Raw genomic sequence first — 14,855 nt, forward strand, 5'->3', positions numbered from 1 at the left:
GATATACAGATATATGGACAGATAGATAGATACCGTAGATAGATAGACGGACACATATATAAATACATGAATGCATACATAACTATGCACATATAAGCATATTTCAAGTTGTTTCTGTGTATGTGAAATCCTACAAATGATCTAATAATAGTGTCTTGTGCTCAATACAACATTCTATCACACCGCGGTAAGGGTCTTTATTGTAGAAAATTACTTATTTTCAGCGATAGAAAGGTGTGAATTGTGAGGTGTCTCCAGTGAATGTGTGTGTGGTAGAAAGTCCTGGGTGTATAGTAGAGAGATGTGACTGTGTAGTGTTGGATCTGGCAGTGGTGTATGTGTATAGTAGAGAGATGTGACTGTGTGGTGTTGGATCTGGCAGTGGTGTATGTATATTAAAGAGATGTGATGGTGTGGTGTTGGATCTGGATGGATTTGTGTCTTTTTTCAACCTGACTAACTATATAACTATGTGTTGGATCTGGTAGTGGTGTATGTGTATGGTAGAGAGATGTGATGGTGTGGTGTCAGATCTGGCAGTGGTGTATGTATAATAAAGAGATGTGATGGTGTGGTGTTGGATCTGGCAGTGGTGTATGTGTATAGTAGAGAGATGTGATTGTGTGGTGTCAGATCTGGCAGTGGTGTATGTATAATAAAGAGATGTGATGGTGTGGTGTTGGATCTGGCAGTGGTGTATGTGTATGGTAGAGATGTGATAGTGTGGTGTCAGATCTGGCAGTGGTGTATGTATAATAGAGAGATGTTCCAGTGTTGTGGCAGTGGTGTATGTGTATGGTAAAGAGATGTGATGGTGTGGTGTCAAATCTGGTAGTGGTGTATGTGTATGGTAGAGAGATGTGATGGTGTGGTGTTAGATCTGGTAGTGGTGTATGTGTATGATAGAGAAATGTGATGGTGTGGTGTTAGATCTGGTAGTGGTGTATGTGTATGGTAGAGAGATGTGATTGTGTGGGGTCAGATCTGGCAGTGCTGTATATGTATGGTAGAAAGATTTGACAGTGTGGTGTCAGATCTGGCAGTGGTGTATGTGTATGGTAGAGAGATGTGATGGTGTGGTGTCGGATCTGGTAGTGTAGTATGTGTATGGTTGAGAGATGTCATGGTGTGGTGTTGGATTTGGCAGTGGTGTATGTGTATGGTAGAGAGATGTGATGGTGTGACCAAGTGGTGTCAGATTTGGCAGTGGTGTATGTGTATAGTAGAGACATGTGATGGTGTGGTGTCAGATCTGGCAGTGGTGTATGTGTATAGTAGAGAGATGTGATGGTGTGGTGTTGGATCTAGCAGTGGTGTATGTGTATAGTAGAGAGATACGATGGTGTGGTGTCGGATCGGGCAGTGGTGTACTTGTATAGTAGATAGATGTGACAGTGTGGTGTTGGATTTGGCAGTGGTGTATGTGTATAGTAGAGAGATGTGACTGTGTGGTCAGATCTGGCAATGGTGTATGTGTATGGTAGAGAGGTCAGATCTGGCAGTGGTGTACGTGAATATGATAGTGTGGTGTTGGATCTGGCAGCGGTGTATGTAGGGCTTTTTTTCAGGGGGAACTTGGTGGAACTCAGTTCCACCTCCTCTGGCTCAGACCATTGGGGGGGACCTGTTCATCACAATCATTTGTAAACACAGAAGTCCAGTTTCTGTGTTTACAAGTGACAGCTCTGCACTCTGTATGTAATGCATTCCTGGTATTTAATACCCTTTTTAGACCCTCCTATTGTTTGTGAAATTTGACTGACCACACCTACTATTTGATGTGATTTGGAGGGTGTGTGGGTGGAGGGGTTTTGGGGGGTCTTGGTTGAGTTCCAGCACCTATTGTTTGAGCAAAAAAGCCCTGGGTGTATGTATATAGTAGAGATATAATAGTATGGTGTGGGATCTGGCAGTGGTGTATGTGTATAGTAGAGAGATGTATTATTGTGGTGTTGGATCTGGCAGTGGTGTATGTATATAGTAGAGATATAATAGTGTGGTGTGGGATCTGGCCATGGTGTATGTATATAGCAGAGAGATATAATAGTGTGGTGTGGGATCTGGCCCTGGTGTCAGTGTATAGTAGAGAGATGTATTATTGTGGTGTTGGAACTGGCAGTGGTATAGAGAAATAATAGTGTGGTGTGGGATCTGGCCACGGTGTATATGTATAGTAGAGATATAATAGTGTGGTGTGGGATCTGGCCGCGGTGTATGTATATAGTTGTGAGATATAATAGTGTAGTGTGGGATCTGGCCGTGGTGTATGCGTATAGTAGAGAGATATAGTAGTGTGGTGTGGGATCTGGCCGTGGTGTATGTATATAGTAGTGAGATATAATAGTGTAGTGTGGGATCTGGCCGTGGTGTATGCGTATAGTAGAGACGAGATATAATAGTGTGGAGTGGGATTTGTCCCTGGTGTATATATATAGTAGAGAGATATAATAGTGTAGTGTGGGATCTGACCGTGGTGTATGTGTAAAGTAGAGATATAAAAGTGTAGTGTGGAATCAGACCGTGTTGTAGAGATATAATAGTGTAGTGTGGGATCTGTCCGTGGTGTATGTATATAGTAGAGATATAATAGTGTAGTGTGGAATCAGACCGTGTTGTATGTATATAGTAGAGATATAATAGTGTAGTGTGGGATCTGTCCGTGGTGTATGTATATAGTAGAGATATAATAGTGTAGTGTGGGATCTGTCCTTGGTGTATGTATATAGTAGAGATATAATAGTGTAGTGTGGGATCTGTCCTTGGTGTATGTATATAGTAGAGATATAAAAGTGTAGTGTGGAATCAGACCGTGTTGTATGTATATAGTAGAGATATAATAGTGTAGTGTGGGATCAGACCCTGTTGTATGTATATAGTAGAGATATAATAGTGTAGTGTGGGATCAGACCCTGTTGTATGTATATAGTAGAGATATAATAGTGTAGTGTGGAATCAGGCTGTGGTGTCAGTGTGTTCCTGAGTGTGTGATCTTGCACCAAGCTCTGGTTCCCCTGAGTCCAGCCCCAAATCTCTGAACTGCTCGCACTTATCCTTCCTGCCATTGTGCTGGAACAAGGCGATGAAATGGGATCCCCACTGAGAGGCTGTTGATAAGTCAGACATTGGAAGTGGCCGATGGGTTGTAGAAGAGAAGGCAGACCTGCAGATGGGGTGTGAGGGAAAAGCCTGCCCTCTGTGGATCCATGGAGTATACAGGCTGCTCCCCTTCCCCCCTCCCATGTCTATGTGTTTATTCTCTCTCTGTCTTTCCTACAAAGCCACCTAGAGGTTAGTGACTTTCTCTGCCAGTGAATAGCTTGTTCTGTTCTTCCCCCCACCCTCCCTCTACACCTTCCTGCTCTATCCCCTCCCATCTGATCATGTTGACATATTCACACGGCATTATGTAGTAGTGATGCTTTGCTGCAACGTTACAGCTTCCGACACCTTCTTTTTATAACTCAACCCTGTCCCCATCCACCAGACCTGTCAAAACCACGCCTATGGAGCTACACAATTGGTCCAAAAGCGTCAAAGGGCCAATCAACTAGGTCTGGACTTCTTGCATTGCCACAACACATCCCTAGGATCTGGTGTAAGGAGAGAGTACATTCACACTGAGAATACTTGGAGCTCACAGTGTCCCCTTTTCCTATTTTCTCTCTTTCCGTGTCCCCTCTTTCACACTCTTTCTTTTCTCTGCCTCTCCCTCACTCCTCTGTCTGCACAGGACTGTTGTAGAATCTTCCTCCTAGCACAGGATCAAGGCTGCACGCTGCAACACTCAAGACTGTCCCCATCCAGAAGAGGTGATCACAGGTCTACCTTCAGGAGAACATTCAAAAACAGTCATATCTAGTCATTAGCTGTTGTTACCTTTCCAGCTTGCAGCATTGGAAGAGTGAGGAGTGCTCAGAGAGGATCCAGGATTGGGAGGCTGGGACCCCCTGCCTCTTCTCACACACGGGATTTTAACTTTGATTTTCCTGGGAAACTCCATCCAGCCTCTCTTTATATTGGACTTCTCCTTTTTTCAGCCTGCCTGCTGCATTTCTTGCAATTTCTTGGACTTTGCCTTGCCCTGATTATGTACCTGTGAAGGTCCCCTTTATTGTGGACTAAGTCCTGAGCTGAGCTATCCAGAGGGTTTGGAGTGGATGAATTTATCCATGAGAGATCCAGTCATTTCAGGGACAAGCATGGCTTACCACCCATTCCTCTCCCACCGGGCACCGGACTTTGCAATGAGCGCCGTTCTTGGACACCAGCCTCCCTTCTTCCCAACTCTGGCTCTGCCACACAATGGGGCTTCTCTTGCCCTAGCCAAGCCCATCATGGATCAATTAGTGGGTGCCGCCGAGACAGGCATCCCCTTTTCTTCTCTGGGTCACCAAGCAGCTTCTCATTTGAGGCCTCTCAAAACTCTTGAACCAGAAGAAGAAGTTGAAGATGATCCAAAAGTTCATCTGGAAGCCAAGGATCTCTGGGAACAATTCCACAAGAGGGGGACTGAGATGGTCATCACTAAATCTGGGAGGTGAGTCATTGCCTTTTTTTTTTTTTTTTCTTTTTATTATTATCTATTAATTGGCCCCAACACTAAGACCTACACAGACACTCCAAGTGCAGACAGTGAGGAGCTTCTAGATGGAGACAATCAAAGGTTGAATGGAAATTCTTTACCTATCGCTTTTAAGATCTGCTGTTGTCATGCCAAGGAGTCCAGACTACCTGGGAAATATTGACCTGATCTTTGATTGAGGTCATTTAACATTTTTACAAAGGTCTTTCTTCTATATGTACAATCTGTGGGTCAACTACACACACACACACAGACATATATATATATATATATATATATATATATATATATATATATATATATATATATATATATATATATATATATATGATATATATTGATATATATTGATATATTGACCTAAAGACCACATAAGGTATAAAACGCATTTATATAGGTAGAGACCGACTTACAAAAGATCACATGCACTAACCTTTATTTATTTTATATATATATATATATATATATATATATATATATATATATATATATGTGATATTTTTATTTTTCTACCTGTATATATGAATATATGTGGTATGTAGGTCAACCTCTACTATATATATATATATATATATATATATATATATATATATATATATATATATATATATATATATTGATAGTGCATGTGATCTTTTGCAGGTCGCTCTCTATCTACCTATATATATGAGGTATATACCTTATGTATGCGGTCTTTAGCTCAATATATATATATTTGTGTGTTACATGCCTAAACCTCATATAGTGCTCTTTAAATGCCCAAAGATATATGTATAGTTTGTAGGTCAACTTCTTATAGTATATATATATATTTGTATATATATATATATGTATATATTATATAATTTATGTGATCTTTAAACTCCCCATGACCCACTATCAAGGTATTTTATGGCTTTCCCAAAATAGCAGGCAATGGGAGAGCATGGCCCCATGTCGGTGTGTTTGTTGTGGTGGTTAAAGTTTTGTATGGACATTTAGGAGAATGATGATTCTTTTATGATGTCATACATTTCCTGGTTAGTTGCTGCTGCAGCAGATTGAGACTTTTGTGGCCTTCTCTCTATAGACTTTTGCATGCATTTCGTACTATGGGATCTATCAGAACCTGGCCATGGGCATATTATTGATAGATTCCCCCTTTGCATTCAGAAAAAAAAAAAACGTCAAATATTTACTGAGATAACCGGAGCATACACTGGATTTTTTAAGTCATTTCATGCAATGGTGGCAGCATTCACTAGAAGTGACAAGGTTAAACATTAAACTGCGCAGCTTTGATCTTTTGGTTATAGCATTCTGCTGGTTATAACGCCGACAGAACGTCTGTCTGTATGTAAATAACTGTATTTTATTGTGGTGGCCCTCGGATCTGCAATGCTTTGCCCTTCTTTTTCTTCTAGGAGAATGTTTCCCCCGTTTAAAGTGCGGTGCACAGGCCTTGACAAGAAGGCTAAGTACATTCTGCTCATGGATATAGTGGCTGCAGATGATTGCAGGTATAAGTTCCATAATTCACGCTGGATGGTGGCTGGAAAGGCTGACCCTGAAATGCCCAAGAGGATGTACATCCACCCGGACAGCCCGGCTACAGGGGAGCAATGGATGTCCAAAGTGGTCACCTTCCATAAACTCAAACTCACCAACAATATCTCTGATAAGCATGGATTTGTAAGTGTTTTTTGCTACTTTACTTTATAGGCCAGAACTTCACTTCTTTTTTACTTGAATGTGAATTATCACACAGAAGTATGCGTATGTGTGTGTGTTTGTGTGTGTATATATATATATATATATATATATATATATATATATATATATATATATATATATACACTCACACACACACATATAGCTATATATATATATATAGAGAGAGAGAGAGAGAGAGAGAGAGAGAGAGAGTGGAGTTGAAGAGGATATATATATATATATATATATATATATATATATATATATATATATAAGGAGGGAAGGAGAGAAAGAGATAGAGAGAGGAATTGGAGAGACAAGGAGCATATATATATATATATATATATATATATATATATATATATATATATGAAAATATATATATGAGAGAGAAATAGACATGTATTATAATATTATAATGGATGGATACACGCATATGTATTATAATATATGGAGACACACACACATATATGCAGTATTTATAGATATCTATCTATATATATATATATATATGCATTATAGTAAATGGACACACACACACATATTATAATATATGGAGACACACATATATATATATTACATTACATCTATTACACTCATATACAGTTATCATATTAAATAGGAACAGACACACATATATATTTTAAAATATATGAGAATACACACACATTTTCTATCAGCAGTCTCTATCTCTCTTTATCTCCCTTACTCAAATAAAAATAATATACTGCAGAAATTGAGTTTTTTATTTATTTATATATATATATATATATATATATATATATATATATATATATATATATATATATATATATATATATATATATATATATATATATATATATATATATATAAATATATATATATATATATATATTATTTTTTTTGGTCTCTAGATTTTTAGATTATTTGTCTATGCAGTACAATTTTGGGGTGCGTGTCCTATATTTATTTTTAATTGCCAGATTGAACACTTTTTGGTACAATTTTCTTTTAACAGAGCCATTAAAAGTAAACTTAGTAAGGAACAAAAAAAAAAAAAGAAAGAAAAAAAAAATGAATAAAAGCGCCGCTGCGTGCACGGGGTCTGCAGGGGTGACACAGATAATAAAGTGTGAGCTTTCAAACATATAATCGATGGCTGAATTAGATGCAAATTAATTTTCTGCTCTCTTCAGTGGAATTGATAGCTTTATTACTCCAGCTGATGAAAGCGGCTTATTAATGAGATAAAATAAGCACGTTGATTAGTTGAGAGTGGGTGATAAATTATGTCAGATTCCTTTTAGTCTGCGAAAAAAAAAAAAATAACAAGGTTTATATGTGCTTTCTTGTCTGTATACCTGTAAAGTCTTCCATATATTTAAAGCTTTGTGCTATCGAAGACTTTGCAGAAAACGTGATTTTCTGCATAGTCCCTAGACGTGCAGATTATGGATCAGTTATTGAAAAACTTTTATTGCTTTGGCGTGCATAGTTGTGTTTATATACATATATAAACACATATATATTGTAGTGTGGTTTCGCAATTTAACATAAACTGTTTAAGATTGTGTTAGCTTGTGTTACAGGTATTAATTAGAGATATGTTTTGCTACAATGAGTCATGCATCAATCAGTTTTTATTTAGCTGTTTAGCTATATTGTTGTATGTATACTATGTTACAAAATGCAGGCCACATTTGTAAGTATTTTATTTCTTTTAGTTACAGTATTTTGGCCAGAAAGCATTTTACTCTGCTGAAAATAATAATCTAGTAAGTTTGTTTTTTTTGTTGTTTGTTTTGATTGAAACAATGCAGTAAAAAGTACACCTAATTGTTATAAACTCGTTGTGTGTTAAGTGATTTTTTTTTTTCTTTTTTCCTTTTTTGACTTTGCAGACTATTTTAAACTCTATGCACAAATACCAACCTCGGTTCCACATAGTGCGGGCGAATGACATTTTGAAACTCCCCTACAGCACATTCAGAACCTATGTGTTCCCTGAGACTGAATTCATTGCAGTGACCGCATACCAGAATGATAAGGTAAGAAGCTTATAGGGATTTATTCAACGTGGTTTGGCTTTTTTCCACAAAGATTTTTATTATGCATTGATACTCCAGAGTCAAGAAGGTAGACCACCCCTCCCCCCCCCCAGCCTACCTCCACCCTTGACTATCTTATCTGACATAGGGCACATCATTAAATGTATGCTGGACTTAGAAAATCGGTGTTTCAGCTTGTTGTGCTCTTTAAAGAGTGGACTTTCCACTTTTGTCAGTACTTATGTCTGAGAAAGATCAAAGTGGCAATGCATGTGTTGCTTGTAAATATTTAACAGTATGGAGACTGTGAGAGGTTATATAGCCTTTGGTAGGCAGATCTGTCCCTGACATGAGTGACATTCAATGAGACATCCCAGCATTACCTTTGTTGGTATGGCATGTGCTGCTTCCATTTCAGATTTTTCACCAGTCTTTAAGGTTTACTCCCCCCAAAATGTTAGCCCCCTCCAAAAAAAAAAAGAGGCAAACTCTGAACTAGTGACTGTGCCCCCAATTTGGATAGAAACTATTTATATGATAATACAGATATTGGGTCTGATTTACTAAGGTGCTCATTTCCAGTCTTACCTGTGCTGGCCTGAAAAGAGCACTCAAGTTCCAGATTGCACTATTTATTTATTTCCTTAAATTGATGTGAAGAATCAGCAACTAATCAGCCAAGCTTTTTTTTCTATTTTATTTTTTTTAAATTATACTTTTATAGAGTGCTTCTATTGATTTTTTTTTTCATTCAGCTGTAAAATATACATGTCACAGATGTAAATATCAGACATTTCAGAAGAAATCCTAGGAAGCATGTTTTGCATATAGACGTGTTTAATATTTTCTGAAATGTACATTACATTATTGTCTTCTGACCTAAAGCCCTGTGGAATACGGTGGTTTTAGTTGACATTAAATAAAACTCCATTATGTAGTGACTTTGGCTTGGCTCTACTAAGGTGAGACAGGGGAAGAGGAGGGAAAAGGGGGTGAGGGAGTTGGGAGGGGGGGGGGATAACTGGAAACAAATGCTCCAAGCACAATCACAGTCCCCGTCCTCTTTATAATTTAAAAAACATTTGCCCTATGGAAGTAGAAGTTCCTAATGAAGCAAAGCCCCAGCACCCTACAGAGCACTCCAATTCTCCAGCTACCATAGATTTGCCTTTCATTCTACAGAATATTAGTCTGATGGCAAAGGGTTCATACAGTACATAATTAACCCTGTCCGTGCTGAAATAATTAGAAGAAGGCTAACCTATGAAAAACTGTAACACATCCAGTAATGCTATCTTTTTCTGCGGCTGATAAGAGGGGGTCATTTCTGCGGTTGATAAGAGGGGGTCTCATTTACTAACTTCACTTATTTTTTTTCTGACTCCAAATAACCCAGTCAGGGTGTCATTCTTTTATTTTCCACTGAAATCTGTCTGTGATCAGCTGCTAGGGGGACGACTCCTTTAGTAAATCAGTCCTTTTATGTCCACTGTGTCTTCATCAGTGTCTCCACTTTTTGTCCCCAGATCACCCAATTAAAAATCGATCACAATCCCTTTGCCAAAGGCTTCCGTGACACAGGCAATGGAAGGAGGGAGAAAAGGTGAGTCTATGACAGCCTTTGATTGTTTATTTGGTGTTTGGGGGGGGGGGGGGGGTATTAACCAGCTTAAAAACCCAGTCCTTAGTTCATATCAACATTAACTCCTCAATAATAGTGCATAGTGCTTATTCAGACTGGGCTGATGTAATGATTTTAGACTTATCCCATTCTGTATACCTGCAATTGTATTTTTTTTTCTAAAATGTTATATATATAGAGAGAGAGAGAGAGTTGTTGGTTACATTGGTAAGGCACCAGTCCATCCAGTTCATGATATACATCACATAATAAATACATTTTGTATATGTCTTTCACTGTATACTATATATATATATATATATATATATATATAACTCATACACTATACATTTTGACTTTATAACACGTACTGCATGATATAATATAGAGAGAGAGAGAGATACAGGCATACCCCACTTTTAAGTACACAATGGGGTTTATTTACTAAAGCTGAAAAGTGTAAAATCAGGCTCAATTCTGCATAGAAACCAATGAGCTTCCAGGTTTTATTACAAAAGCTTAATTGAACAAGCTGAAGTTAGAAGCTCATTGGATTCTATGCAGAAGTGAGCTGATTTTTCACTTTTCAGCTTTTGTAAATCAACCCCAATGTGTACTTAAAAGTGGGGTATGCCTGTATATATATCTATATCTATCTATAGATAGATAGATAATGCATAATATTTTGTACATATATTGTATATATTCTCTCGATCCCATAGTGTATAATATTTTACAATGTTAAAAAGTTGCATGTATTCATCATATAATTTATAAAACACACAACAAAATAATAATAATAATAATAATAAAAAAAAAAAAAATATATATATATATATATATATATATATATATATATATATATATATATATATATATATATATATATATATATATATATATATATATATATATATATATATTAGTATAGTTTTGCAACAGTACTGTTTATTCATTCTCGTTGATGTTATGATTATTATTAGTTGTTGACGCTTTATTTCTGGGCATAAAGACGGTAGTATAGCTGGGTTGAATCTGGTGACATGTTGCTCTTTTATATTGGTGCAGTAGTCCCATTGTATGCGGTTGTTTGGGCAGGCTGCATTGTTCTATGAGCAGGTTACCCGTTGGATGGGACGTTACGTTGTGTCCTCAGCACTGTGTACCAGGATTAACCTCTTACTGCAATGAAGTTGGGCTTGCAGCATGGAATATTTTAGATGTTTACTTTTATGGTTGTTAATTTTATTCAAACCTCATGAAAGTTTCGAGGAAATTTTCATTTCTATTAAATGACTATGAAAAAAATAAAATAATAAATTACAGTTTTGAAAATCTGTTCCTAAAACCAAAGGCAGTTAAAATAAACACGAAGGGGGAGTGATGCATATTTTGGCTGTCCCATCATATGAAAGTAAATGTTATTTCGGATCCAGATAAAAAGCTGAGCCAACAGACATCATACACTGGGGGAACTCTCCACTGTGTTTAATGGCAGCGTTTTCCTCTTACCCCCAGAGAATATTGCAAGGTTCTATTTATATAGAAGATGGAAATGCTTGTAAAATGAAGGCTACCTGAGAAATATGCGGACCTGTCACTGCTGCCATTGCTGGCTTTATAGCAATTATTGCCTAGGAGTGAGCTGCCCTGGGACTGACCACCTATGTGTGCCTAAGAATTTCTTACACCTCGGATAGAAAGGGCAGGATGACACTGTGCTGTCACATAGCTCAGCCATCTCACCCCAGCGCCTAATAGAAGCCATTTCACGGCTTGCTTTACTAACCACACTGCCAGATGACTTTTGTCTCTCTTTGTAACATTTCTCAGATAGGCGCCTGGGTCTATGTACAGACACACCGTAGGTACATAGAGATCTGCAAAAATACATACCGACATACATTGGGGAACTACAAGTCCCAGAGAGCAAGACACCTAAATGCATGGAAGGAGAAAGAGAGAGGAATTGGAGAATCAAATAGGATTTATATATATATAGAGAGAGAGAGATAGAGAGAGAGGAATTGGAGACTAAAGAAAAAAAAAAAAAAAAATATATATATATATATATATATATATATATATATATATATTATACAGGACCCCATTTTTAAGTACTCAATGGGGTTTATTTACTAAAGCTGGAAAGTGCAAAATCAGGCTTCCTTCTGCATAGAAACCAATGAGCTTCCAGCAGCTCATAGGTATCTATGCAGAAGTGAGCCTGATTTTGCACTTTTAAGTTGTAAGTTGAGTATGCCAGTATATATATATATATATATATATATATATATATATATATATATATATATATACACACATATAGAGGGAAATGGAGCTTTGTGGAATTAAAAGCCCCACCACCTATACAGATTTTCATTTGAATCTTTAATGGACATGTGCTTGGAAGCGTAGACTGACAATGGATAGATAAGTCAGATGGAGGAAAAAAAATGATAAGTCAGATGGAGAGACAGAGATTTACCTAAACAGGTACATAAATGAATGGCTAGAGTTACCAAGAAACATAAAATATGGATTCAAAAAGATTTGGGGGACTAAAAAAAAAAAAACATAATACAGCGACCTAGACAGATATACAGATGCACAGAGAGACCAATATACAAACTGTATATACTTCTTACAAATCCTAAACATTTTTTGTTTCCTTCTTCATTGATCAGATAAACATTAATTGCACATATATAATATATATATATATATATATTTTTTTTTTTTCTTCCAGTGGCTACTTTTAGTGGGATCTGATTAATTTTGCCTGTTTGGTTGGTTCCAATTTCTTGATAAATATGGGCCGATCTGTTTAGGTTTTTGACAAACCGAGAATGAATTTAATTATATATTAGCATAGTTGAAACTATAGAGTCGCTGGACTAGACATATGTACACATAAGCAATCTGGAATAGTGACTCCATCCTTATGCTAGCGTCAAGAAAAAAAAAAAGAAAAAGAGAGAAGACTATTATATATATATATTATATATATATATTTACATATTTCATATATATATGTATATATTTCAAAGTAGTCTTCTCTTTTTAGTAGATAGCTGATGATCAGACTAGGGTAGGTGTGGAGGTGTAGTGTGATGTTTATGGCCTCTACTCTGCAAGAGGGCCGGAGGTTGCCAGGTCTCCAGTGGTGAGGACATTAAACCAGAGGTCAAATACTTCTGTCTCCTGGCTGTTTATATTCTGTGCGGGGAATTATACACATTAAAATGTGCGATTTGCTTTTCTCAAGGAAACAACTGACCCTTCAGTCCATGCGAGCCTTTGATGAGCAGCAGAAGAAAGATAATGGCAGCTCAGACGAGTCCTCCAGTGAACAGACTGCGTTTAAATGCTTTGCCCAGACCTCCTCTCCAACCGCATCTGCAGTGGGCACTTCAAACCTTAAAGGTACATTCCTAATCTCCCATTAACCCCATCACTCAGGGCTCCCTCTTCATAGGAACGTACCGATCGCTAATCCCACTTCTTGTGCTTGGAATGGGGCTCGCTGGGTTAACAGGAAGAAGTCGGGACAAGCTGGCGACTCAGTCCTATTAACCCTTTCACCGCCTACATGCAAAACAGAAAAAAAAAATTGCTAATCTCGTATACTTGAAGGTGTAGTCTTTGGGTTGCTGAATTTATTTACCCAATACAAATTAAAAAAAAAAAAACGGTTTTATTAAATGATGAAACTGCCATGATACGCTAATAAGGCAATCCATGAACAGAAAGCAAAGACAAGCTTATTTACTAAACGAGTTGAGAAGCTTTGAAAAAAAATTAAAACAAAAATGTGACTCTTCAGATCAATTATCCAATTGTGTAAAAGGCAAATTCATGTTTACAAAATTGTATCTGCACATGACTGGATATTTGAAGTGAATAGACATTGTGTTAAAATTCTAAACTCCTTTAATAAATTAGCCAAATATTCATTAATACACAAAATCCATATTATGGGGTTGATTTACTAAAACTGGAGAGTGCAAAATCTGGTGCAGATCTGCATTGAAACTAATCAGCTTCCAGTTTTTTTTTTGTTTTTTTTTTGTCAAAGCTTGATTGAACAAGCTCAAGTTAGAAGCTGATTGGTTACTGTGCACAGCTGCACCAGATTTTGCACTTTTTAATAAATCAATCCCTATTTGTTTATAAATATAATTATCGTTTAATTTTGGCAATATCTTGATGACCTTTACCTGGTGTACTCCTCCTCTATGTATATAGTAAACGCCGATTGTGTGATACATAGAGCGATATAATAGGACGAGTAACCTATAATTAAACCCACGATAGCTTCAAGGAAATGTACTGGGTTTTTTATTTTTACTTTTTTCTCATTCCATTTGGGTATCTAAAGGAAACAGTTTTCTTTGACAGTTCATCTGATATATGTTCACTTTACAAAGTGAATAAGGCAAACTGGTTTCATTTTAAACACCCAATCAGTGAAAGGGGAATGACAAATGTAGGAAATTTGTCTGCACTGGATTGCAGTGAACACAACTTCACAAAAGTACAGGCATACCCCACTTTTAAGTACACAATGAGGTTTATTTACTAAAGCTGGGAAGTGAAAAATTAGGCTGCCTTCTGCATAGAAACCAATGAGCTTCTAGGTTGTATTAACAAAGCTTAATTGAACAAGCTGGGGTTAGAAGCTCATTGGTTTCTATACAGAAGTGAGCCTGATTTTCAATTTCCAACTTTAGTAAATAAACCCCATTGTGTACTTAAAAGTGGGGTATGTCTGTACACGAATTCATTCCAATGACTGCTATGGTAAGGTACTAATGGTAACTGGTTTCTGATAGTCTGATGTCTATGTTGTAGGCCTGTGTGACAGTGAAGGGGACAGTGAGGATGACAGTAAGGAAGAAGCTGGCCCAGACACCGGGGACTCGCCAAA

At 37.1% G+C, this 14,855-nt stretch overlaps 1 protein-coding gene across 2 annotated transcripts in view; it reads left to right on the forward strand.

Annotated features, from left to right (window-relative positions):
• Positions 1–3,399: 3,399 nt before the first annotated feature.
• TBX3 (T-box transcription factor 3) overlaps positions 3,400–14,855 on the forward strand; it is a 14,457-nt gene continuing 3,001 nt past the window's right edge. Inside the window, exons 1-7 of one of the 2 annotated variants that reach the window (XM_077461265.1) lie at positions 3,400–4,537; positions 5,986–6,253; positions 7,981–8,031; positions 8,158–8,304; positions 9,831–9,907; positions 13,194–13,351; positions 14,780–14,855. The exon at positions 14,780–14,855 is cut by the window's right edge and continues 550 nt beyond it. In XM_077461265.1, coding sequence (XP_077317391.1) covers positions 4,158–4,537; positions 5,986–6,253; positions 7,981–8,031; positions 8,158–8,304; positions 9,831–9,907; positions 13,194–13,351; positions 14,780–14,855 — 1,157 coding nt within the window. In that variant the 5' untranslated portion in view covers positions 3,400–4,157. The remainder of the gene's footprint in view (positions 4,538–5,985; positions 6,254–7,980; positions 8,032–8,157; positions 8,305–9,830; positions 9,908–13,193; positions 13,352–14,779) is intronic. The other variant, XM_077461267.1, reaches the window with a different exon arrangement.

Source organism: Lithobates pipiens, unplaced genomic scaffold (genome assembly GCF_037356315.1).
Source record: "Lithobates pipiens isolate NorthernLeopardFrog02 unplaced genomic scaffold, aLitPip1_a1.2 Scaffold_3, whole genome shotgun sequence".
Classification (NCBI taxonomy): Eukaryota; Metazoa; Chordata; class Amphibia; order Anura; family Ranidae; genus Lithobates; species Lithobates pipiens.